A 23,656-nucleotide genomic window follows, 5' to 3' on the forward strand; every position below is an offset into this window, starting at 1 on the left:
GGATGGCAGGGCGGGTGCCAGAGCAGGAGAGGAGGTTGCTGTTTCCCCAGCAACAACCTGGGCGCTCGAAGGCGGGCGCAGCCTCGGAAGGGTCCGCGCCTCGGAAGGGTCCGCGCCTCGGGTCTCTCGCTGCCAGGAAGATCCTGGGAGACGCGCGAGCCGAGCCTAGGAAGTCGGCGTCCGTGGAGACAGGGACAGGTCAGGCCCATGAACTGCAATCCCCGCTACCTCTTCGCCCCACCTAACCGTTAGGTGCTCTGAGGTAGGAGTAACGCATGCGCGGGTTTAGAGGCGGGGCTAAAGCCGCCCTGGACTGAAGACGCATGCGCTCGTTGCCACTCGGCGGTCGGACCGAAGAGGCGGAGCTTTATGCTTGTGGGTGGGGCCACGGAGCCTTGGGGCGGGGTTTTCCTCCGAGCTGAGCAGAAAGAAGTTTTCGTGGTGGGTGGTTAGTCAACAGCTCCTCACCCAGCTCTCACCTCACCCCACTTATTTTTCCGGGGCTCTCCTGGGGAGGCGGTCAGGATCGCGTTTAAGACTGCAACCTCAGTAGTTTGACGAAACTAGCTGGGAATGCTAGTACTGCCCCTTGACTTGGTAAGCCTCACTTTCCCCATCTGTCAAGTTGGAGGTAACAGTATACTGACTTCCTAGGGCTCTGATTACATTTTTCCCTTAGGGCCATGGCTGAGGTGCACGTGATCGGGCAGATCATGGGGGCCACCGGTTTCTCGGAAAGTAGCCTCTTCTGCAAGTGGGGCGTCCACACAGGTATTCCGGGGCCTGGTTCATTTCCCCACCCATACCCCCAGACCAGAGTTTCTACCCTCCTTCTTTCACCCCCTGGCCTAGTTTCTGATCCTCATCTTCCATTGGCTCCCAGGGCTCCCAGCCATGGCCACACTCTGACAATGTGAATCGGGCATTGTTCTTCCCATCCCATCTCTCTGAGTACTCTGGCTCCTCTCTGAACACAGTCCCCAAAGATATGGGGTTAGACACCTCCCCCCACAAATATTCCCAATCCCAGCCTAACCCCACTGAACTTAGTGGTGCCCAGGGTCCCTCCCCTATCTTCATTCTTTGCTTTATTGAGTTCTGACTGTGAAATGCGTTTCCATCCCAGATTTACAGAGGAGAGGCCACCCTCCTGTATTTTTAATTCTCTATGAGAATGGAGGAACCCCTTCCGATCAGTCATCCTTGTTCATCCACACAAGACTGGGAGGGACTGCAGAGACCCCAATTTTCATGTTTCCCCATCAGAGGCAGCATAGCAACCAGTGTAAGGGGTAGGACCATAGGCCACCAGCTCTGGGCTCAAATACTAACTTTCTCACGTAGTGATTGATGGCTTTTGGACTTGACCTTTGTGTTTCCTTGTCTAAAAATGAAGCTAACAGCAACTAAGAGGCAGCAGAGTGTTGAGGTTAAGAGCAGACTGCCTGTGTTCAAAACTACATTAATTATGTGGCCTCTGGCCCTCATCTTTGCCTTGATTTCCCTGTCTGCACAATGGGAATAATAACAGTGCTTGGTTCATGGGCTTGTCTTGAGGACTAAATGAGTATCAACAGCACTGAGAAGAGGGCCTGGTGCAGTGTTTGCCTGGCTTGTAGGAACTAGATGGGGTTCATTAGTGAAGCCTTGCGTGTGCTGTCCCACAGAGAGAAAACGCTCACATCTGTCATCTCTGGAGATCCTGAGTCCTTTGCGATTTCAGTGGAGGGTAGGATGGAGGCTGAGATCTCGGGAAGGGAGAGGGTGGTCTGATAAGAGGCAGGCTCTAGTCAGACTTAGTTTCCAATCTGGACCCTACCACTCACCTGCTCTGAGACCCTGGCCGGGTGCTGTCCCCTCTTGGAGTCTCATTTTTTCTCATCTGTAAAGTGGGAATATTTATCTTTCAGAGGGGTACTGACAAATCTTGTACGTGAAGAGCCTGACTCAGGGCCTGGTACTTTCCTTACCTGGCCCAGGAGGGAGCAATAACTAACATGACTGTTAGTAGTTCAGGGGCCCCTTGGTAGGGGGACAGTTATTCCAGCAGAGAGCTCAGGAGCAGCCAGATCAAGAGCTTGGGCACTGTAGTCAGAGAGCACAGTTTGAGTCCAGTGCCACCGTGGGACAGTAGTCAGCCATGTTCCTGCTGTGCCCAGCATGGGCAACTGTGCTTGGCACACAGCAGGTGTTCCGTAAATGTTAATGGAATAAATGGCCAAGTGACTTCCCTTCTCAGAGTCCGTTTCTTTACCTGTAAAATGGGGATTGTATTAGCACCCACATCCTATGAGCACTTAATTGTCCAGCAAACATTTATTGAGCACCTTTTGTGTACTGAGATCAAAGTTTGAGGTCTTGGGGACTCAGCAGTGTGTAAGAGGCGTGGTCTCCTGGGGCTCCCAAGTAGAGGGACAGAAATTTTTTAAAAAGCAGGTAAGGAAATGAGCACAGGGATCACTGACAGTGGTCACTACAGGAAGAAAGGAGAGATGATATGCCAGGGACTAGCGTTCAGATAAGAGGATGAGGGAGCACCCATCTGTGAGAGGCAGCACACTTGAGCTCATCCCTGAAGGATGAGAAAAAACCAGGCACGGGCACATCCAGGAGCAGAACTTTCTGGGCAGAGGCCAAAGCCAGTGCAAAGGCTCTGAGGAGGGGAGTAGAAATCGGGCCAGTGAGGCTCCAGGGTGGTGTGGGATGGGGAGAGTGGTGGGAGGTGAGTTGAGGACTGGGGCACAGGCCAGGCCAGGCCATGCAGGGCCTTGTAGGATCCTGAATGGAGTCTAAAGTGGGGAGGAGGGGGGAATAAAAATCCCAGAGGGCAGATGAAATGAATTCATGGCTAAACCAGGAGCACAGCATCTGGCTCTCTGTCACTGTTATTATCAGCCCCCATCTATTGCTATTATTATGTACCTTTCACCATGTGCTTGAGCTCTTGAAGGACACCCTCAGCCCCATCTTAGTCCTTGGACGAGGCCTAACATGGGCTGAGAAGAGCCACAAAATGCTATCCAGCACTTAACCAGCACTCCCTGTCCCAGGGGCGTTCTGTATATTGGCTCGTTCAATCTTTTCACAAGAGGGATGTGTTCTTATGCACCCATTTTACGGAAGGGGAGACCAAGGCAGAGACAGGTAACTCGCCCAAGGTTGCACAGGCGGGACAAAATAGTACCAGAATCTGAACCCAGACATTTGGCTCTCGAGTCCATACTTTGTAACCCCAGATCTCCCCACTGCCAGGGAGAGCCAGGGTCCCCAGCCCCAGTGGCCTCACCTTCCTGATGTCTGCTTCCCACCCCTCCCTGCAGGAGCGGCATGGAAGCTCCTGTCAGGTGTGCGGGAGGGACAAACGCAGGTGGACACACCCCAAGTAGGGGACATGGCCTACTGGTCCCACCCCATCGACCTGCACTTCGCCACCAAAGGCCTCCAAGGTGGGTTCCCAGCATGAGCCCTGGAGCAAACTGAGGGGAGGGGGGCTAGCTGCTGCACCTGGGCACACCAAGCCCCATCCCTGTTCCCTAGGCCCTTTGGGTCCCTTCCCTGGCCAGACCTGGCCCGGGAGAGGCTCAGCTGGGGCCTCTGCAGGCTGGCTCTGGAGTATGTAGGACTAGGCCAGAGGCCAGGGCTGCAGGGGGAGGGGGGGGAAGGTGGGGACCAGGGAGAGAAGGGAGGTGGCTTTCAAAGAGACAAACAGGAGTCTTCAATCAGTAGGAGGCTGGGAGGGAGCTGTGAGGGAGAGAGGCAGGGCCTGCAACCCTTCTGTTTTGCAGTCTCTGCTCAGCTGCTCGCAGGGGAAATGAGTATGCGGGGGAGGAAGGGTATCAGAAAACCTTTTCTTGTGGAAAATTTAGATCACTGGAGAGGAGTGGATTCTAGGAAATAGCCCAGGTAAACATGACATGTATTTCAACAATATAAATAATATTGACTGAGTGTCTGCCCTGTGCCCCGCCTGTGTTGGGTGATGAGGGGGAAATGTTGGTGATTGAGACAGCACACACACACACCCCCAGCCCTGTCCTCACGGGGTTCACCATCTCCTTGGGAGAGACAGAGCTGTCCCTGGACAGGGCAGCCCAGAGTGGGCAGGTCTGGGGTGGTGGGAGTGCGGATCCTAGAGGGTAGAGAAGCCCCAGAGGAGATGCCTGACTGCCAGGGAGTTGAGGGAGAGCTTCCTGGAAGAGGGGATATTTGAGCTTTGCCATAAAGGGCTAGTAGGAGCTGATAAGTTGGAGGGGTGGAAGTGGGCAGAGAGCTGTGTGTGAAAGGCCCAAAGGGGAGATTGAGCCGGGGGCATTTGGAGGATCAGGGGTAGACAGGAGGAGGGCCGGGGTGAGGTGGTAGGGGACAGGAGACAGGCCATAGGGCTGAGGCCATGTCCTGAAGGCACCAGGGAGCCACAACACGTGACTCACGAGTCAGATCTCAATTTTAAAAGATCCTCCTGGCTGTCTGTGGGGGACGGACTGGAGTATGAGACAGGCAGCCTGTCCTCCAGCTCTACAGACTCCACTTCCTCTAGTGGGGGCCCCATTCTTGCCTCCTCTTTCCTCAACCCCCATTCTGCCCATTAGGAAATCCTTTGGTTTTACCTTTAAAATGTATCCTAAATCCCTCCACTTCTCTCCCTGGGCCCCCTAGTCTTCCCAGCCTCACCTTTTACCTCTCTCTTGGACGATGATAGCCACCTCTTCTCTGTGCTCCCACCCTGCCCCCAGAATGGGTCTCTCTATGAACACCCAAGTTGGGTCCCATTCCTTCTTTATGCAGAACCCTCTATGGTCCCCGTCTTACTGAGGGTAAAAGCCAAAGCCTTATTGTGAATCCTTAAGGCCCTGCTCAATCTGGTGTGCCCCCGCCTCTCTCTCCCTCTCTCAGATCGCTCCAGCCACGCTGCCCCCATCAGACAGCTCCCACCTCAGGGCCTTTGCACTGGCTATTCCTTCTCCTGGGGCGTTCTTCCCTAGATATCCATCTACTTGGCCCACTCCCTTCCCTCCTTTAGGCATTCGCCCACATGTCACCTTCTCAGTGAAGCTTCCCTTGCTCACCCCTTTCTAAAACTGCGTCCCTACCCCCACCATACACAGCTTTTTTTTTTCTCCAGAGCGGTGATCACCATCTGACATACCCTATAATTTGCTTATTTACTACATTCGTTGTCTAGGATGTCAGGAATTTTTGTCTGCTCTGTTCACCACTGTGTCCCCAGCTTCCAGAATAGGGCCTAGCCCAGAGAGGCACAGGAAGGAGGGTGAAATGGGGCCAGATCTCCAAGGGCTTTGCCTACCAGGTTGAGGAGCTGAACCTCATGTTCTAAGGACATTGAGAAACCCAGGGAAGTGGGAGAATGATGCTTCCAACCCCCAGATGGAAGGTGAAAGAAGGCTGGTCCTGGGCCCAGAGCACACAGAGTGGGACATGGTGAAGGAAGAGGGAGGTGTCCAGGGCTAGGCCCAAAGTGCTCAGCTGGGGACTGCACTGCCCTGATTGGGGGACACAGAAGAGGAGGCTACAGAGAGGGATGTCAGCTGAGGCCAGATTCAGAATGTTGAGGTTGGACTTATGCTGAGGGCACTGGGGAGCCACAAAAGGGTTTTTAGCAGGGGAAGAACAGAGATTCAGAAGGATCCCTTTGGCTGCCTTGTGAATGGGCTCCCAGAGAGAAGGCTGGTGCAGACAGCCAGTGGGAAGGGGGCTGGGCCTGTGGAGATCAAGGAGGTGGGGACCAGGGCCAGGGAGACCATCTACACCATCTACACCATCGCTCCTTTCCGCCCCACCGCCCCCATCCTGCAGGCTGGCCCCGGCTCCATCTCCAGGTGTGGTCACAGGACAGCTTCGGCCGCTGTCAGCTTGCAGGCTATGGCTTTTGCCACGTGCCCAGCAGTCCAGGCACCCACCAGCTGGACTGCCCCACATGGCGGCCCCTGGGCAGCTGGAGGGAGCAGCTGGCGCGGGCCTTCGTGGGTGGCGGCCCTCAGCTGCTGCACGGGGACGCCATCTACAGTGGGGCTGACCGCTACCGCCTGCACACAGCGGCGGGTGGCATCGTGCGCCTGGAGCTGGGACTGCTGCTGCGCCACTTCGACCGCTACGGCGTGGAGTGCTGATGGTGCCTCCAAGGACAGGCCGGTACCCCCACCCTTGCTGACCTGCCCAGGGCCGGGATGGCCCAGTGCCCAGAAGCGCGGGCTCTGGACACTGTCGGATCTGACCCCAGCCAACAGCTGGCATGGCTTCTGTCCTGGTGAGCACCTCAGGCCCCATGGCTGCCCCTTCAGGTCTAGTTTCCCCATCTGTAAAAGGGGGGCAGTAAGCTTATGGGGTCTCAGGGTGCTGGGTGAAGAAAGGCTGCTTTGCCCATGGAAGTGCTCAATAAAGGAGAGCAGTTCTTACAGGTGTGGGTGCTTTTCTGACTTCCTTCATCGGTCAGATGTCCTGTGCTCTATCCTCCCACTGACATCCTCCTTCAGGCCTTCACCTCCTGACACACCCACTTCCCTCATCCTCTGCCCCCTCCCCACTCTGGGTGCCCCTCTCCTTGGGGCTTCTCTCTCTTGTGCCCCTCTCCCCACTGGGACCCCATCTTCTGGCTGGCCCTCTTCCTCAGCTTCCCACTCTCTGTCCGCTGGGATCCCGCCCTCTGATCCCCCCGACCCAGTGTCCCCAACCTCTGAGTGAGCCCTCCCTGCCAGGTTTTCATTCTCTCCGTGACCCGCGCAGCCCTCAGAGCCACACGCAACCCATCCAACCCATCTGCCCGCTTTGGTCGCCCTCCGCCGCCAGGAGGCAGCACCCCGTTCGCGGGGCGGAGCCGGGGTGCCCGCCCCCTCCCCCCGGGGCTTAAGGGACCCCCCTCGGAGCCCGCCCACGCGAGATGAGGACGGTGGCCCGGCCCCCCCATGTCCTCCCCCTGGGGGCCGCCCCCGCCCCGCGCGCTTCCTGGGTGGGGCCGGGGCGGCTTCAAAACCCCCCGCCGTTCCAGCCGGTCCCCGCCGCTGCCGCCGCCGCCGCCCTTCGCGCCCCGGGCCGTCCCACCCCCTCCTCCCGCCGCGGATCCGTGAGACAGCGAGGCCCCCGGCCGGGGGCAGGGGGGACGCCCCCTCCGGGGCACCCCCCCGGCTCGGAGCCGCCCGCGGGCTGGCCTCGGCCGGGAGCGGAGAAAGGAGCCTCCGAGGAGCAGCCCGAGGCCCCAGAGTCTGAGACGAGCCGCCGCCGCCCCCGCCGCCGCCGCCGCCACTGCGGGGAGGAGGGGGAGGAGGAGCGGGAGGAGGGACGAGCTGGTTGGGAGAAGAGGAAAAAAAGTTTTGAGACTTTTCCGCTTGCCGCTGGGAGCCGGAGGCGCGGGGACCGATTGGCGCGGCGCTGCCCTGCCAGGAGGCAGGACTCGGGGACCCCAGACCGCCCCCACCAACGCCTCGGACGCTTGCTCCCCCCTGCCCCCTCCACGGCGTTCCCCAGGCTCCCCCATTCCGGACCAGCCCTCAGGAGCCGCCAGCCCGGACTCCCGCGAAGACTTGACCCCAGACCTAGGGCGCACCCCCCTGCACGCCGCGCCCCACCCCCATCCTCTCTCCTGAGCCCCTGCGCATCCACGGACCCTTCTCCTCCGGGATCCGGGAGACGGGATATCTCTCAGACCTGCCTCAACTCCCCTCCTCAAGACCACCCACCTCTGGTACCAGATCTCGCCCATCTCGGTTTTTTCCTTGGGATACCGAGAAACCACCCATCAGAGCCTCCCCTCCACCTCTGCTCCGTTCTCTCTGAGGGCATCAAGCCCCCCACCCCACCCCGACCCTCCTACCTTTCTTCGGGAGACCCTCCAGCCCCTGTAGGGGCGGGGCCTCCCTTTTCCCACCCCAGCCCGGCTCACGCTCTCGGCAGTGCCGGGGGCGCTGCCTCCCCCATGCCGCCCTCCGGGCTGCGGCTGCTGCCCCTGCTGCTGCCACTGCTGTGGCTACTAGTGCTGACGCCTGGCCGACCGGCTGCGGGACTGTCCACCTGCAAGACCATCGACATGGAACTGGTGAAGCGGAAGCGCATCGAGGCCATCCGCGGCCAGATCCTGTCCAAGCTGCGACTCGCCAGCCCCCCGAGCCAGGGGGAGGTTCCGCCCGGTCCGCTGCCCGAGGCTGTGCTGGCCCTGTACAACAGTACTCGCGACCGGGTGGCCGGGGAGAGCGCCGAGCCGGAGCCCGAGCCTGAGGCGGACTACTACGCCAAGGAGGTCACCCGCGTGCTAATGGTGGAAACCACCAACAGTGAGCTCAGAGGGGCCGGGGACCCTGGAGGGGAGCCCCCAGGGGGCGCCGGAGTGCAGGGGTCACGGGGGAGGAAATTACTGGCAAAGGAAACTGGCTAGAGGAAGAGGACCCCCGGGGTTGCCGGGAACGCGGGCGGGGGGTCTCAAAGAGGATAGGACTGAGCTCTCTAGCTCCCAGGTATCCGGCCTTGAAGACGAGGAGATAGTGAGCGAAGGGGACCGCGTCTAGAAGAGACCATGGGAACACGCGGGATCGTGGAGGCAGTCCCCTAAGGGGTAGAAGCGATTGGAGGGTGGAAGGGTAGAAAGACTTCCCTCTCTACCCCGCACTAGAGTGTGGGGGCTCGTGGTGTGAGGGTTACAGGGAGGGAGCCCGCTTTGGGAGAAGCGAAGAGCCCAACATTTGAGAAAGGAGAGGCAGTGGAGAAAGCTGACCCAGAGCTCAGGGGTCACGAGGCGAGAAAATTCAAGAACAGAAAAACTAAGTGAAGCGAATCCCGGAGGTGCCGGGAAAGTGGAGTGTGGCCCCGCTTGCAGCTTGCGCGAACAGGCGGGGTTGGGGGAGGGCCCGCAGAGAGGCGGCAGGGGGCTGATGAATGCGGGGAATAAGTGGACCCGAGGTCGTGGGGTGGGGGGAGGTGAGAACGGTAGAGCAGCGGAGACCCTTCGGGCACGCCGGGGATATGCGCGAGGTGCCCCAAGTATTTGACATAGGGACGTGAGAGGACAGGCTCAGCGGGGGAAGCGAACTCCCAACACATCTAGAGTACTGGGTTTTAGAAGGGGTTTAGAGAGGGGGGAGACAAGCACGAGAAAAGGGGGACCGATAGGGAGTATAGAGAGCTATAAACAGTGCCGTCCCGGGAGCAGCGAGCCCCCCACGTCGCGGGAGGGAAGGAAGTGGGCTGAGTGAGGAGTCAAGCCCTAGTCAACCCAAGGGTGGGTGCGACTCTGCAAGATCCGGGTGAGAAAACTGACTGGGTCGGGGTAAGGGTAAGGGAGCCCCACGTGGGTGCCACGCGCGAAGGGAGGAGCCTGTCCTTTCGGAAGCGCGGGGAGGAGGACCCTGCAGAGTTGAAGGGGGAGAGTCTGGACCCCAGAGTGCCAGTTCCTCTCGGAGAGGCTGGGGAAACCCCAGCGTCCGGCCGCCTCGCCCTCCCTTCCCTTTCCTTCCCGTGCCCGGGGGGCGGGGATGGCGCGCGGAGCCTGGGGCGAGACGGGGCAGGTCGGGTCCCCGCCCTCGCGGCAGTGGCGCCTCCCGCCCTCTTCAGCTCGGGGCGGGGCTGCCGCTGGGTCCGCCCACCGGCCCCCCTCGGGCGCCCACGCGGGGTCCGCTCGGTTTGCCCTTTCGGTCTTGGGTGGTGCACCTGTGGGTCCCCGGGCCTTGCGCGCGCCTAGTTGGCAGCTTCAGCTGGATGACGCCTCTCCCCACCCACCCCTCGGCCTCACCTTTTCCGTGGTCGCTTCGCCCTCCTTGTGGAGATTTCTTGAACACCGCACCTTCCATCCTCGTCTCCGCTCCCAGTCAGCCTCCATCTCGCCCCCAAACCCTATGTTCCTCTTCCCGTGTGTGTCTACCCCATCTCTGCCTTCCACCTCTCCCACATCCCCATGCATGGGTCTCCCCGTTTCTCTTTCCTTCCTCTTTCTCCCTCTTTCCTCCAAGCCCTGCTCCTCGTGTCTCCATCTCTGCAGTTTCTCCATCTCTTTCTGACCGGTCCTGCCCCTCCTTTCTCCTTCCTCCCTATCTGTCCCCCCATCCCCTTCAATGCTCCTGCCCTACCCTTCCTTTGGGGTTTGCTGAGTAACCCTTGGGTCAAGATAGGGCTTCTTCGTGGAGGACAGGGGCTGGCCTAGCTAGAATAGGGAGGAGTAGAGGCAGGGGCCCATGGAAGGAGCTTCCTCTGCCCTTTCTCATCAGATCCTGTCTCCACCATTTCTGCACCCCTACTGCAGGGGCCTAAAGCATGTGCCCCAGTCCATCCAGAAGGTCACGGCCTGCCTACTCATCCTAGACTTTTCTGAGACTACAAAACACTCTTTCTAACTTTCTTCCTCCCTGCCCAAAGTCATTCCTACCTAGAATGAACTTTGTGTTATCTAACCAGCTGAGGGAGGGAGAGAAGAGAGGAAGGAATTAATAATAATAATAATGATAGTAATAATAATGTCAAAATAGCAGGGAGGCAGCATAGCCCAGGGTTAAGAGCGCAGTTTTTGGGACCAGACCGCTCAAATTTGAATCCCAGCTCTGTAGCTCCCTACTTCTGTCAGCCTGGGGCAAATGACCTGCTTCCCAGCTCCAAAATGGTATAATAATTGTCTTTTCCTCATGGGGTGGTTGTGAGGTTTAAACGTCTTAACCCTTGTAAAGGGTTGTGAATAGCACCTGGCAAATAGTGAGTGCTCTTTAACACATGCATGCCCCCCACCCCAACAAGCGGGCTCTGCTGCATGCCTTAACTGTGCTGTCTCACTTACCTCACATGATAACCCTGTGGTTGGTCGTTCTGCAGATAAGGGTCTGGCTCAGAGGGTGCAATTCTCTGGCCCAAAGTTACACAGCCTTCCATGAGGAGAGCCTGGTTGGGAGTTAGGGTGTTCCATGTGGTTGCTGGTTCCTAAACAATAGCAGGGAAGTGAGGCTCCGGGAAGGAATGGGACTTGCCCAAAGTCACAGAGCTTGTTCCAAATGCTCTTGATCCTAATTTGCACCTGAGGCTCCAAGTAGAGGAGGACTGAGCAAGCACAGGGGCCCCCTACTGCCACATACTGAGGGGACACTTTACCCAAGATGGGTGAGAAGGGGTCAGGCCCCGTTTTACAGAGTAAGGAGACAAACCCAGAGAGGTCAAGCCATTTGCCCAAGCCCCACAGCCCAAAAGTGTCACAGTCGGGTTCCCAGCCACGGTTGTCAGCTCTGGAGCCCTTAGACTTGGGGTGTGCCTGCCGGCTCCTCGCCAAACCCCTGACATCCCTATCCCCCCACCTCTGCTCCTCCTGCCTAGGAATCTATGACAAAATCAAGAAAAGCCCGCACAGCATATATATGCTCTTCAACACCTCGGAGCTCCGAGAAGCGGTGCCGGAGCCGGTCCTGCTTTCCCGGGCAGAGCTGCGCCTGCTGAGGCTCAAGTTAAAAGCGGAGCAGCACGTGGAGCTGTACCAGGTGTGGGGCAGTGGGGCCAGACCGCGCCTGCGCGCTGGGGCCAAGGTGGGCGTCCGGGTGGCTAGTGGCTGCCAGGTCCACAGAGACAAACTTTCGGAGAACCAAGGCGCACGCCCAGTGGAATCGTAGGGCTCTTGGAAACTCGCAGATTCCTAGCACCTCTAGGGTATTAAACACCCAGAAGGCTGGGAGTTTGAAAGGTCGCAGGCTCTGGGCCGGTTCTGTCCAATAGGGTAGCCACTAGCCACACATGGTCATTTAAGTTGACTAAAATGAAATAAAAGAAAAAAATTCAATTCGTCAGGCTCACTGGCCATATTTCAAGTACTCCATAGTCACATGTGGTTAGCGGCTGCTATTTTGGATGCCACAGATAAAGAATATTTCCATCGTCAGAGAAAGTTCCCTTGAATAGCTCTGTTTTAGAAGATTTCGAGTCTCTGGGAAGATTGGGGCCCCTGGAAGGGCTGGAGTCTCCAGAAAGTTACGTGATCTAGAATCCACGTCTTATGGAACATGAGGTTTAACAGTAGGCAGTAGACTCTTATAACAAAGGAATGTGGTCTATTGTCAAAACTTCTTGGAGTCTGGAGAATCCGGCTTTGTAAAGCCAGAGCCTGGAGTGTTCTGCCCGGCTGCCAGAGGATCCCCCCACAGGGTCTGGGAGGCGTCAGCAGCATCTGGGTTTGGGGTGTGTCGGACTCCTGGGCATGTAGGAGTTCGGTGTCCTCGGACTTCTCAGGCTCATTGAGTGTGTAATTCTAGGGGTGCTCCCAAGCACTGGAGTTCTGGAATGACTTCTAACAGAAGCCCCTAGAAAGTTGCAGCCTCTCAGAAGTCAGGGCATCAGCTTTGCAGAATTGTAGCTTGCTCTGTGGACCTCAGGATGTCTTCGGATGATCTTAGCGTGGTGGGTTGTACAAGCTGAAGGGGGCCTGGCATTTCACCAGTGAGAGAACTCAGGCCTGGGCTGAGGGCAGAGGCTGAGCCATCCAAGTGCCTTGAGCCCTCCCTGGCCCCAGGGTCTCCCTACTCTCCTCCCAGGTCTGCTCTGCAGGTGGTGGTTCCTGCAGGGCCCCACAGTGTGGCTGTCTGAGAGGGGACCATCTGAGGGACTCTCTGGAGGCCTGTTTGGCGGAGCAGAAGGAGTGGGCGTACAGTCAGTGCATTTGGGGGGTGTGGAGAACCATCTACTCACTGTCACCCTCCCCCCACGTTCATCATCTCCTAGAAATACAGTAACGATTCCTGGCGCTACCTCAGCAACCGGCTGCTGGCGCCCAGCGACACACCAGAATGGCTGTCCTTTGATGTCACTGGAGTCATACGGCAGTGGCTGAGCCATGGAGGTGAGGACGGCTTCTTTGCCCCACCCCATTTTGTAATGGGAGCCATCTCATTGCCTACCAGCTGCTGCCCCATGTTAGTGCCAGAGAGCCAAGACCTGGCCTTCCTCCCAGACCCTCAAAAACCTGAGTGATTCCCCCTTAATACATTTTCTGACCACCTGCCTAACGCTGGGGGATGCTGGGGATGCAGCAGTGACCCAAAGAGCCCCATCCTTACCCTCCCAGAGCCCTTGGTCCATTGTTGGGGTTGGAGAAGGGAAGAAAGACCTGAAAACTGGGTAGGGCTGGCCTGGGGAGCCCAGAAGAGATATCTGACTCAGCCTCGGGTCAAGGAGGGCTTCCTGGAGGAGGGGACATCGGAGCTGATATTTGAGGGATGAGTGGAATCAGCCAGGGAAAGAAGGAGGGGCAAGAGCGTTCGAGGCAGTCCCTGAGTCCAGGGAGTGCCTGACACATCTGATCTGTCTGTAAGAGGACTGGTCAGAGGACTGTGTCTGTCCTGCCCATTGGAGTCCATGGTGCCCACGTCCCTTTTCCTAATCTCCCTCTTGATGCTGGGGACGCAGTGGCAACTAAGACCACTTCTCGATCCTGCCCTCGAGGGGCCCACAGTCATTTCCAGACATCTAGAAAGCCTTGCCAAAGCCGGAGAAGGCAGTGATAACTGGAAGGAGCAGTGTGGGGGCCGGGAGGTGCTCAGGCACCTGGACCCATCTGAGGGCTCTGGGAGGGCTTCCTGGGGGAAAGTGATAGTGTTGAGACTTGTGGGATAAGTGGTGGTTCGGCCAGGTGTTGAAAGATGGGGGCTCAAGAGCAGGTGGGAGCTGGGAGTAATGTCCTGTGCAGCTGGACAAAGGCCAGCCTCAGTCACTGCCGAATCTAGAACACCCAGCGTGGGGCCGAGCACCCAGGAGGAGCTTAGAAAATCACCCATTCATTCAAGAAAACTTTTTCCCACAGCAGCCCTGTGGGTTTGCCTCTCAGCCCTACATTTTCCCACTTGGGGCAAGTCCTCTCCCCTCCGTGGGGCTCAGCCTCCATGTCTGCAAAATGGGGAGCTTTGGTGAGGGTTGAAGGATATAATGCTCCCATGCTCACAGAGTGTTTAGAACAGGGCCCCTCAGTAGATGTTTTTATGACTGTGGGCTAGGCCCAGCGGGGAAGGAGAAGACAGGCATCCCTGCCCCATGTATCCTGCTTTCCACTGAGGGAACAATGGGGGAGATAAACAGCCAAACACAAATGTCAGGGAGGGTAAGTACTATGGAGAAAATAAAGTGATGTCACTGTGGGGGAGGGGCCTGTGTCCTGGAGAGCCTCTTGGAGGAGGTGACCACTGAGCTGAGGCCTGAAAGAGGAGGAGGAGGAAGCAAGAGGATGCAGGGAGAGGGTAGACGGGGAAGAGGAAGGCAGGCAGGAGCCCCCACCCCCGTCAACCAGCGTTGCTCCAGCCCCCTGCAGCTTCAGGGTGAGCCATACCTCACACTGCCTTCCCTCTCTCCACTCCCACAGAGGAAGTAGAGGGCTTTCGCCTCAGTGCCCACTGTTCCTGTGACAGCAAAGATAACACACTCCAAGTGGATATCAACGGTGAGGCCCATCTCCCTGGCCCGGCCTCATGGCGGCGTGCGCGCATGCGCCTGTGTGTGTGCGTGCGTACGTGCGTGCGTCTCCTCCCCCGCCCCCTGCTGCGGTTCATCCATCTGAGAGTGTGTGTTTCTGCTTCCCCCACCCCCCACCCCTCCAAACCAAAGCAGGGCTCAGTTCCAGCCGCCGAGGTGACCTGGCCACCATTCATGGCATGAACCGGCCCTTCCTACTCCTCATGGCCACCCCACTGGAGAGGGCCCAGCACCTGCACACCTCCCGGCACCGCAGGGCCCTGGACACCAACTACTGCTTCAGGTGACCTTTCTGCCTACCCATTGCAATTGGTTGATCTACCTCTTCAAATTCTTTTAGAAATCTACAGAATCATCTCTCTAGGAGCCGGGGGCTCCTAGGCTGGGGGACATGATGGTTGGCTACTGACCAGGTGCTCTCTGTTGGGCACTTGGCTACGCGTGGCCTGGCCTCTCCTCCCGCCTGGGAGGCTCAAAAGACAAGCAAGCACTGGGAGTGCTCGAATGCTGGGATGGGTGCCCTGGGACCCCTAGAATGTTGAGGTCACTTTGTCTTCTTGATGGTGTGCTGGAATCAGGCTGTTGAAATGAGGGACACGAGCGTGTGGGAATTCAGTGGTGGCAGGTTGCGGATCTAGAAGGTTGAGTCTAGGACACTAGGATTCCGTGTGAATGACATCTGAGAACGCTGGGCTCCAGGAATGTTGGGATCCTAGAATTTGGGAATTCAGAATTGGAGGAAGGTGCATGTTGGATTCCTTATGCCATGGCAGACTGGAGTCCTTGAATATTGGGATCACGATGGGGGAAGCCTGTGTTAAAATACCAGCATCCACAGATGTTGGGGTTGGAGAAAGCCAGAGTGGATCCTAGAGTGTTGTGGCTCAGTGTTGGCATGGTAGAATCTGGCAAGGCTGGGATCTTAGGAAGTGGCAGCTTGGACCTCTTGAGTGATGGGCTCCGGATTGTGGGATGCTTTGATGCTATATCGAAATGGTGGAACCCATGAATGGCAGGACCCCAGAAAGCAGGAATGTAGCAATCCCAGCAAGTTGGAAATGCCAGTGGAGTGTGAGAACCTTGAGATGCTCAAGTACTACAGTCTAAGAAAGTCAAAAAGTTGGATTCCTTAGAATGTGGACATTCAGAGTTGGATGTTGCAGAGTTAGAATGATAACCTGACCTTGTCCCTCCCCTGCTTAATATTCTGATGGTACATCTGCTCTTTCTTTTTACGCCGTTTCCCTGCTGGAGAGTCAACCCAGGAACCCTGTGAATGAATGCACGAATTGAGGTCTTGAGTGCTACTAACATTAATAATCTTACGAAGGGAGGCAGCCAGCCATGTGAGGCTCTGTAGGGAGGGACACAGTGTCACCTAGGAAGCTGGGCAAAAAAATTGAATGTGCAACTGATCGAGATGGTGGATCCAACTGCCAATTTTCCAGAAACCCAGGGATAGGAAAACAGTTTAAACCATACCATGCGCTTGCAAATCAGCCACAGTTAGAAGGTGGGAAACCTGACCCGCTTTCTTCAACAAACACAAGGCAGAGCACGGGGAAGGAGAGAGATGATTCTGTAGATTTCTAAAAGAATTTGAAGAGGTAGATCAACCAATTGCAATGGGTAGAACTTATTTGGATCCTAATGCAGAGGAGTAAAAACAAAAGACATTTGTGAGACAGTCAGGGAAGTATGAACTCTGACTACACACTTGATGATATGAGGGAATCATCGTGAATCTCTCTTATGTGGTATTGTGGTGATGTTTTAAAATAGTCCTGAGTTTCTTGGAGATATGTGTGGAGACTTCTGTGGATGAGATGTCATGGTGGATGGCATGGGCTACGAAATCATCCAGTGGGGGAGAGGAAGTGAGAGGGGGCAGAGATGCAGTGAACTTGGCCATGATGTGGGATTGCGGAAGCTAGCCTCCCTGAATGCTTCCCCAGCATCCAAGGTCGATGTGAGGCCCTTTGGCCTGTCCTGGGGCCCCAAGTGGGTTTCTTTTACTTCTCAGGCCCTGACTGGACGGCAGAGGGAATCTGCAGGAGGTTAGCAAGAGGGGCACCTGGCTGGCCCAGTCAGTAGAGCATGTGACTCTTGATCTCCGGGTTGTGGGTTCAAACCCACACTGAGCATAGATTGCACTTAAAAGCTTTCTGTGTTCAGTGAGAGTTCAACTCTTACTGAACACATGGGTTACATAGTGCCTGAGTCATCTGCAGGCTTGTTAAATATGGCCTGCTGTCCCCCACCCCAAGCCAACCCTGTTTCAGACTCAGTAGGTTGGTTGGGGGTTTGCATTTTGCACAAGTTCACAGATGCTCCATCTGCTGCTGTGGGGACCGCATGTGGAGAACGTCCCAGGTGGGTGTTAAGAGTCACAGACTATTCAAATCTTAGGACCTCAGAACCCTTGGTCAGAGTTGAACCAGAAGTGAAAGATTATTCTGGACAGGGGTTCTTTCCCTTTTGTGAGTTTAGGACCCCCTCGAAAAGTGGAAAGCCAGGCAGTCTGCCCAGAAATAAGTCTATAAATGCACACGCATGTGCCCGTGGTTTCAGGAGCTCAGGCCTCTCGCTGAACCCACACAAGGACTTCATGATGCCTCCTTGGCCCTTAACAACACCTTATTTGCTCTAACATCCCCTGGGTCTTTGGACAGATGGGGAAACTGAGGCCCCACCAGACTGGGGAGGAACTGGGCTGAACTCATAGGGATTTCAGATTCCTGGCTCCCTTCTCAGGGTTCTGTGGCTTTTGGAGAGGATTTGTCTTGCCTCAGCGAAATGCTGTATCATCTCCTCCTCTGTCTGAGCTGACATGGCCGTGCTCAGGCTCCTGGGTGGTGCAGAGCTGGCTGGGAAGCAGGCCCCAAGCTCCATCACTTACCCGCTGTGCTTCAGTTTCTTCACCCTTCCAATGGGAATAGTAATAAGGCCTGCTTCCCAGTGTTTTGAGATGAACTCGTTCCCTGTTGATTAATTTCTTTTTTTTTTTTTTTTTTTTTTGGTAAAGATTTTATTTATTTATTTGACAGACAGAGATCACAAGTAGGCAGAGAGGCAAGGAGAGAGAGACAAGGGAAGCAGGCTTCCTGCTGAGCAGAGAGCCCGGTGTGGGGCTCCATCCCAAGAACCTGGGATCATGACCTGAGCTGAAGGCATAGGCTTTTACCCACTGAGCCACCCGGGCATCCCTGTTGATTAATTTCTGACTAGTTAAATACCTGCATGTGGACCAAACCCAGATAGAATACTCCGAGACCCTCCAGCTCTGACCCCCGTCCCTCTCTGAGGACGAGGCAGCTGGCTTTATTGTCTTTGTGTCTCCTTCTAGAGACAGCCTTTGAAACACTTATACATAACCCTATATTTTTTTAAAACAGATTTTACTTATCTATTTGGCAGAGAGAGAGGGAGAGAGAGAGAGCACAAGCAGGGGGAGTGGCAGACAGAGGGACAGGGAGAAGCAGGCTCAATCCCAGGACCCTGGGAACATGACCCGAACCGAAGGCAGATGCTTAACCATCTGAGCCATCCAGGCATCCTTCCATATATTTTTTATTTTGCCCAAATTGTAGAATCCTCTGGCGGGGGGGATGTGGAGAGGATGCTGGAGACTTCTTCCTCCCTCCCTCTCTCTCCTCCTGTCTTTTCCTTCCTTCCTTCTTCCCTCCCTTCCTTATTCGAAAAGTAAAACTCACCCACTGTCAAGAATTTGGAAAATTAAAAAAAAAAAAGAATTTGGAAAATACAGAAAGGTTTCACCCATCAACCACCACATATAAAAAAGTCAATATTTGAATATAGTTCCTTCCAGTCCTTTCACACAAAAACAGAATTTGGATCATACCGTCCTTGTAGCTTTGCCTAGTGTTTCTTTCACAGGTTATGAACCTGGAATATAAAGCGTTCTCGGCTGCAGATGAATCAAGCATTTTAGCCAAGGTCCTTGCCCAGCTCAGACATGGCCCCAGAAGCCAGCACATAAAATGTCCCAGTTCCTTCCAGACAAGCAGGAGCCTGGGCCCCCAGCTAGGAAGGATTGGCTTTCGCTTTCTGAGCCTGGGACAGAGATTATGAACCCAGAGCTGTACAGTATTATACATCACTACTCTCCAATGTGCTTTTTAAAAACCTAACATACACATACATACAAACATATATTTATTTTAATCTCTAGACCCAGTGGGGGCTTGAACTCACAACCCCAAGATCATGAGTTGCATGCTCCCCTGACTGAACCAGCCAGGCACCCCATGTGGCAATAAGTTTTAAGAAGGAAAATAAATCAGAGGAAGAGGAGAGGGAAAAAAAAAAAAACTAGATATTGGAGACTATTCTTCCTATTCTTTTTTTTTTTTTTTAAATATTTTATTTATTTATTTGACAGACAGAGATCACAAGTAGGCAGAGAGGCAGGCAGAGAGAGAGAGAGAGAGAGAGAGAGGGAAGCAGGCTTCCTGCGGAGCAGGGAGCCCGATGCAGGGCTTGATCCCAGGACCCTGAGATCATGACCCGAGCCGAAGGCAGCAGCCCAAACCACTGAGCCATCCAAGCACGCCCCAATTCTTCCTATTCTAGTTAAAATTTTCTTCTATTATGGAAAATTTGAAATGTGGACAAAAGCAACGAAGATATAGTATAAAGAAGCCCCATGAATTCTCACCCAGCTTCAACAAGTATTAAGATTTCTCCCACTTGGCACACCTACTTGGCTGGCTCAGTCAGGACAGCGTGCGACTCTTGATCTCGGGGTTATGAGTTTGGGCCCCACGTTGGGTGGAGATTACTTAAAAATAAAATCTGTTTTTAAAAAATTTGCCCCACTTCAAATATAGACATTGCCATATTTTCTTGCATAACTGAAATGTAATTATTATTACACTGAGTGGAATTCGTGATCATTTGGTTAGGTGTTTTGGGTATCAATTGAGCACTTGCTGCATGTCAGCCAGTGTCCTAGGAGGTAAGGCCCCTGCCTGAAGGACATCTGAGCATACATTTAAACGAAGTGAAGGACCGAGCCAGAGTGGGTATCTGTGAGAATAGCAAGTCAGGAAGAGGGAAGGCCAAGTGCAAAAGTCCTGGGACAGGACTGTGTTTGAGGAACAGGGAGGATGCTGGTGTGGCTGGAGTCAGGGAGAGTGGGGAGGAAGTTGCGATCAGCTGGCCAGGCAGCATCTTGGGGTTCCTGGTGAGGAGTTGGGCATTTGCCCCTAGTGATGTTTGAGCCATGTTCGGAGTCGAGGAGCAACACGACAATCTCTAGCATGTGGCCCCAGAAGGCAGAGATTTTTGTCTGTGTCATTCATACTGAGTCCCTAGTACATCCCAGCCAAGCACAGGGTAGAGGCTAAACAAACATGTGGTGCACACATAGAACTTAGTGCATGTGGATGGTCATTTGGCTTCTTGCACGAGATAAGGTTTACTGTGATGTCCTTAGCACAGGGCTTGACTAGCTGGAGTGCTTTATCGGTGTTAGTGCCTATGGTTGCTATCACAGCTATTGCTTTTACTGTCACAGGCGATGCAAGGGACACTGAGATGGGGACTGTGCTGGGGGCGACCAGGGTGTCCCCCGCCCTCCACCCTGCAACCCGCCCCCCTTGGCCCTTGCAGCCGCTGCCCCTGACCCCGCCTCCTCCCTCCCGCCTGCAGCTCCACAGAGAAGAACTGCTGCGTGCGGCAGCTCTATATTGACTTCCGTAAGGATCTGGGCTGGAAGTGGATCCACGAGCCCAAGGGTTACCACGCCAATTTCTGCCTGGGGCCCTGCCCCTACATTTGGAGCCTGGACACGCAGTACAGCAAGGTGCGTCTGGCGGGCGTGGGGGGTGGGGGGGGGGACGACAGGCGATGGGCTGGGGGAAAAGGGACCAAGGGAGTGGAGGGAGATGAACAGGTAAAATCAGAGAGGAATAGGCCAGCTGAGAAGTAGAGACAGGGGGAGATCAGAGGGGGCGGTGCAGAAATGGGAGGAGACTGGGTCAGAGCTGGTAGAGAGACTGGGCACAGGGGGAGACCCAGGGAGACACAGGGACTGGGCAGCACGGGAGGAGGGGAGAGTCAGTATGCGGAGAAAAAGGCCAGAGTCCACAGACCGCCACCGAGATGGAGACTGAAGACAAGGCAAGAGACTGATACTGAGAATACAACAGACCGAGATGAAAGAGAGGGAGGCGGGAGAGGTGGGCGAGGGTGGGGGCACCCTGCCCACACCCCCCACCCCTGACTCTGACCCCGACCCGCCCACCCGCCCGCAGGTCCTGGCCCTGTACAACCAGCACAATCCTGGCGCATCGGCGGCGCCGTGCTGCGTCCCACAAGCCCTGGAGCCCCTACCCATCGTGTACTACGTGGGCCGCAAGCCCAAGGTGGAGCAGCTGTCCAACATGATTGTGCGCTCCTGCAAGTGCAGCTGAGGCCCCGCCCCGCACGGCAGGCCCCGCCCACCCGGCAGGCCCGGCCCCGCCCCTGCCCGCTGCGCCGGGCTGTATTTAAGGACACCACACCCCAGGCCCCCCCTGGGAGCCATTAAAGGTGGAGAGAGGACTGGGGTCTCTGTGCGTGTCGTTGAGTCCCTGACTGGGGTCTCCCTCCCAACACTGCCAACGTTCCCGGATTCCCACCCCATCTGCCCCCTCTTTCGCTCTCTCCACCATTCATTTCCTCCCACAAACACCTGCGGAGACCTCCTTTAGTTCCAAGTACTCCCCGTGAGACTAGATTTATTTATTGAGCACTTTGTGCCCTGTTCCAAATGCCTTATATTGACTAACTCATGTACTCACCGTAACAAAACTCTGAGATACAGTGTCATCTGAGATGACACTTACTTTAAAGTTGAGGAAGCCAGAGCCCAGAGAGGTTAAGGGAATAGTTCCTGCCCACCAGGAGCCTACTTTCTGGGGAGGAGACAGATGTGGGAAGTGACGCTAAGAAAGGAAAGCAGGATAGAGTGAGAGATGGTTTAGGGGAGGAGGGAAGGCTCCTTGGAAGAGGCAGCATCTGGGACTTGAAGGAAGTTAAGAAGGCAGTCTGGGGGAGCCCTGGGGAAGAGTGTTCCCGGTAGGAAGACCTAGGCACAGCCTAGCTATGAGGATGAAGTTGGAGTGAGTGACACAGAAAAGGCCAATGTGGTTGGAAGGGAGGGACAGGGGAAGGGGACTGGGAGCCGACTCAGTTGATTAAGGCTCATGGGCCAGAGAGTAATGGTACTTCCCCTGCCAGGTATGGCTGTAGGAGCTCGCTGCATTCTCCCCGCAGCCCAGCAGAGCAGGGGTTGGCAAATTACCGCCCGCAGGCCAAATCTGGCCCGCTGCCTGTGTCTGTAAAATAAAGTTTTATTGGAGCACAGCCACCACGCTCATTCCTTTGTGGATCACTTGGGGCTGTTTTGGTGCTACAAGGGCATGGCTGAGTAGAAACTGTAATGCAGAGTCACAAATAGTTACTATCTAGCCCTTTATAGAAACAGTTGGCCAGCTCCTGCTATAGAGATCCTTTGCCCCTCCCCCCCCTTTATGGATGGGAAGACTGAGGCACAATTAAGGTCACCCAGCTAACACATGGCAGAGCTGGGATTCAAGTCCAATCAGCTAGAGTTGAGGATCTAGGCACATAACCTCGGCACGGGCACTGCTTCCGGGTCCACATAGGGCCTGTGGGAATCTGTGGGAACTTGTACTCTTAGGGCGATAGGAGCCCTGTCAGGGTTTGGAGCAGAAGAGGAGTGTGAGTCGACTTCATTGCTCAGAGGGTCCCTCTGGCTGATGGTTGAGTATACTGAAAGAGGGTGAGGGGAGCCATAGGGAGACCATTTGTCCAAGTGAGCAATGCTAGGGGCTTGAGCCAGGGTAGCTCCCCGTTGGCTGCCCTCTTTCTTCCCATCTGCTCTGGTCTTTCCCATGAACTCTCCCCTGTTTCTCCTCTTTGTCCCAGGTTTTGGTGCCCCCTATCCCTCTATGCTCTCTTGCCCTTCCCAGGGCTGGGCCCTGACCTCCTGGCCCAGGGATGGCCCTAGGTGGGGTCACTGTGTAAGGACATGCTGCCATTTTCACCAGCCTCCTGTGTGCAGACTCGCAGGCACACGGTGACAGACTGTTGTCCCTGCAGCCCCATGAAAACGCGGCACAGCTACACACAGCTATGCACATGTTCACACTCATGACAGAGGTTCAAATATGGACCACGTTGCACAGTCTTGCAGACATGTTCACCTTTCAGAGCCACAGTGGCTACACAGAAACTTGCGACACTAGTCATAGTCCACACATGCCACCGCATTACCTATACACAGCCTGGCCTCAGAACTTCTACCAGACGTGGCAGAACATAGTCACACGAACACGGCCACTGCAAACCAGGTACAGATTTCAAGAGGGTGCCCCGCACAGACATACAACTCCCAGGCTCAGAGCCCCATCAGGAAGTAACACAGAGACTCCTGCCGGGACCCACCAACAGTCACACAAACAGCCTCCGTGAGGACATGCTCACAAACAGGCATAGCTCACGCACACACAACCGGACATGTCCCAGTTCCACCCAGACACACGCCACACATGGAGACACACGTCACGATCGCGCAGACTGTGGGCCGGTCGTGCCCACTCAGTCTGACATCTTGTGGCCCCACACGCTGAGGCCTGGGGAGTCCCACGAGGCCCCACAGACAGCAGCTGGCCCCGTCATACCCAGACACGCTGTCACACCCCGGGTCCCAGACGGAGCCGTCCCACACACCCAGACACACCCCCAGGGTCGGGGCCCTCACACGCCCAGCCCGTGCCTCGGCCTGAGGACAAGTCCTGGCCGCACACCCGGGTTGCACACCCCACGGTCGCCCTTGCCACGCCCTCGTGACACACCCCGCCCACCTGCCCGCCTGGCTGAGTTGGCGCTGAGGCCGCCCAGGAAGGGAAACTTGCGGGCTCAGCACCTTCCTCTACTGCCTGCAGGCGGCTCCTGCCCTACTACCCAGCACCCCCAGCCCCACAGGGTGGGGCCAGTCCGGGGGACGGGGGGAGGCAGTCCTGGCCCTGGCCAAGCAACCAGAGCTGAGGCAGGACCCTGGGGTTCAGGGAGACCCGCTCCCCTCCCCCACTCCTGCGGGCTGCCCCGGGAGGGGAGGGAAGTCGTGGGGGGAGCCTGGGTTCCGGCTGGAGCCCCAGCTTCCCGTCCAGCCCCCATGGGGCAGGAAGCAGGGCTGGGGAGG

General features: G+C 56.0%; 2 protein-coding genes across 3 annotated transcripts; both read left to right on the forward strand.

The window, feature by feature from the left end:
* B9D2 (B9 domain containing 2) lies at window positions 1–6,419 on the forward strand. Its single transcript, XM_032323231.1, has 4 exons — window positions 1–198; window positions 680–771; window positions 3,321–3,446; window positions 5,815–6,419. Exons 2-4 carry the CDS (start codon window positions 684–686, stop codon window positions 6,126–6,128), a joined length of 528 nt encoding a protein of 175 aa, XP_032179122.1. The 5' UTR covers window positions 1–198; window positions 680–683; the 3' UTR covers window positions 6,129–6,419.
* A 574-nt stretch (window positions 6,420–6,993) lies between these two features.
* TGFB1 (transforming growth factor beta 1) lies at window positions 6,994–20,991 on the forward strand. Of its 2 annotated transcripts, none has more exons than XM_032323217.1 (7): window positions 6,994–8,282; window positions 11,293–11,453; window positions 12,685–12,802; window positions 14,315–14,392; window positions 14,557–14,707; window positions 20,098–20,251; window positions 20,703–20,991. In XM_032323217.1, exons 1-7 carry the CDS (start codon window positions 7,928–7,930, stop codon window positions 20,859–20,861), a joined length of 1,176 nt encoding a protein of 391 aa, XP_032179108.1. In that variant the 5' UTR covers window positions 6,994–7,927; the 3' UTR covers window positions 20,862–20,991. The 2 variants fall into 2 exon arrangements, with proteins under 2 accessions (XP_032179108.1, XP_032179109.1); XM_032323218.1 differs by having other exon boundaries at window positions 14,560–14,707.
* Window positions 20,992–23,656: the final 2,665 nt, after the last annotated feature.

The sequence above is a fragment of the Mustela erminea genome, chromosome 19 (assembly GCF_009829155.1).
Source record: "Mustela erminea isolate mMusErm1 chromosome 19, mMusErm1.Pri, whole genome shotgun sequence".
NCBI classification, from domain to species: domain Eukaryota; kingdom Metazoa; phylum Chordata; class Mammalia; order Carnivora; family Mustelidae; genus Mustela; species Mustela erminea.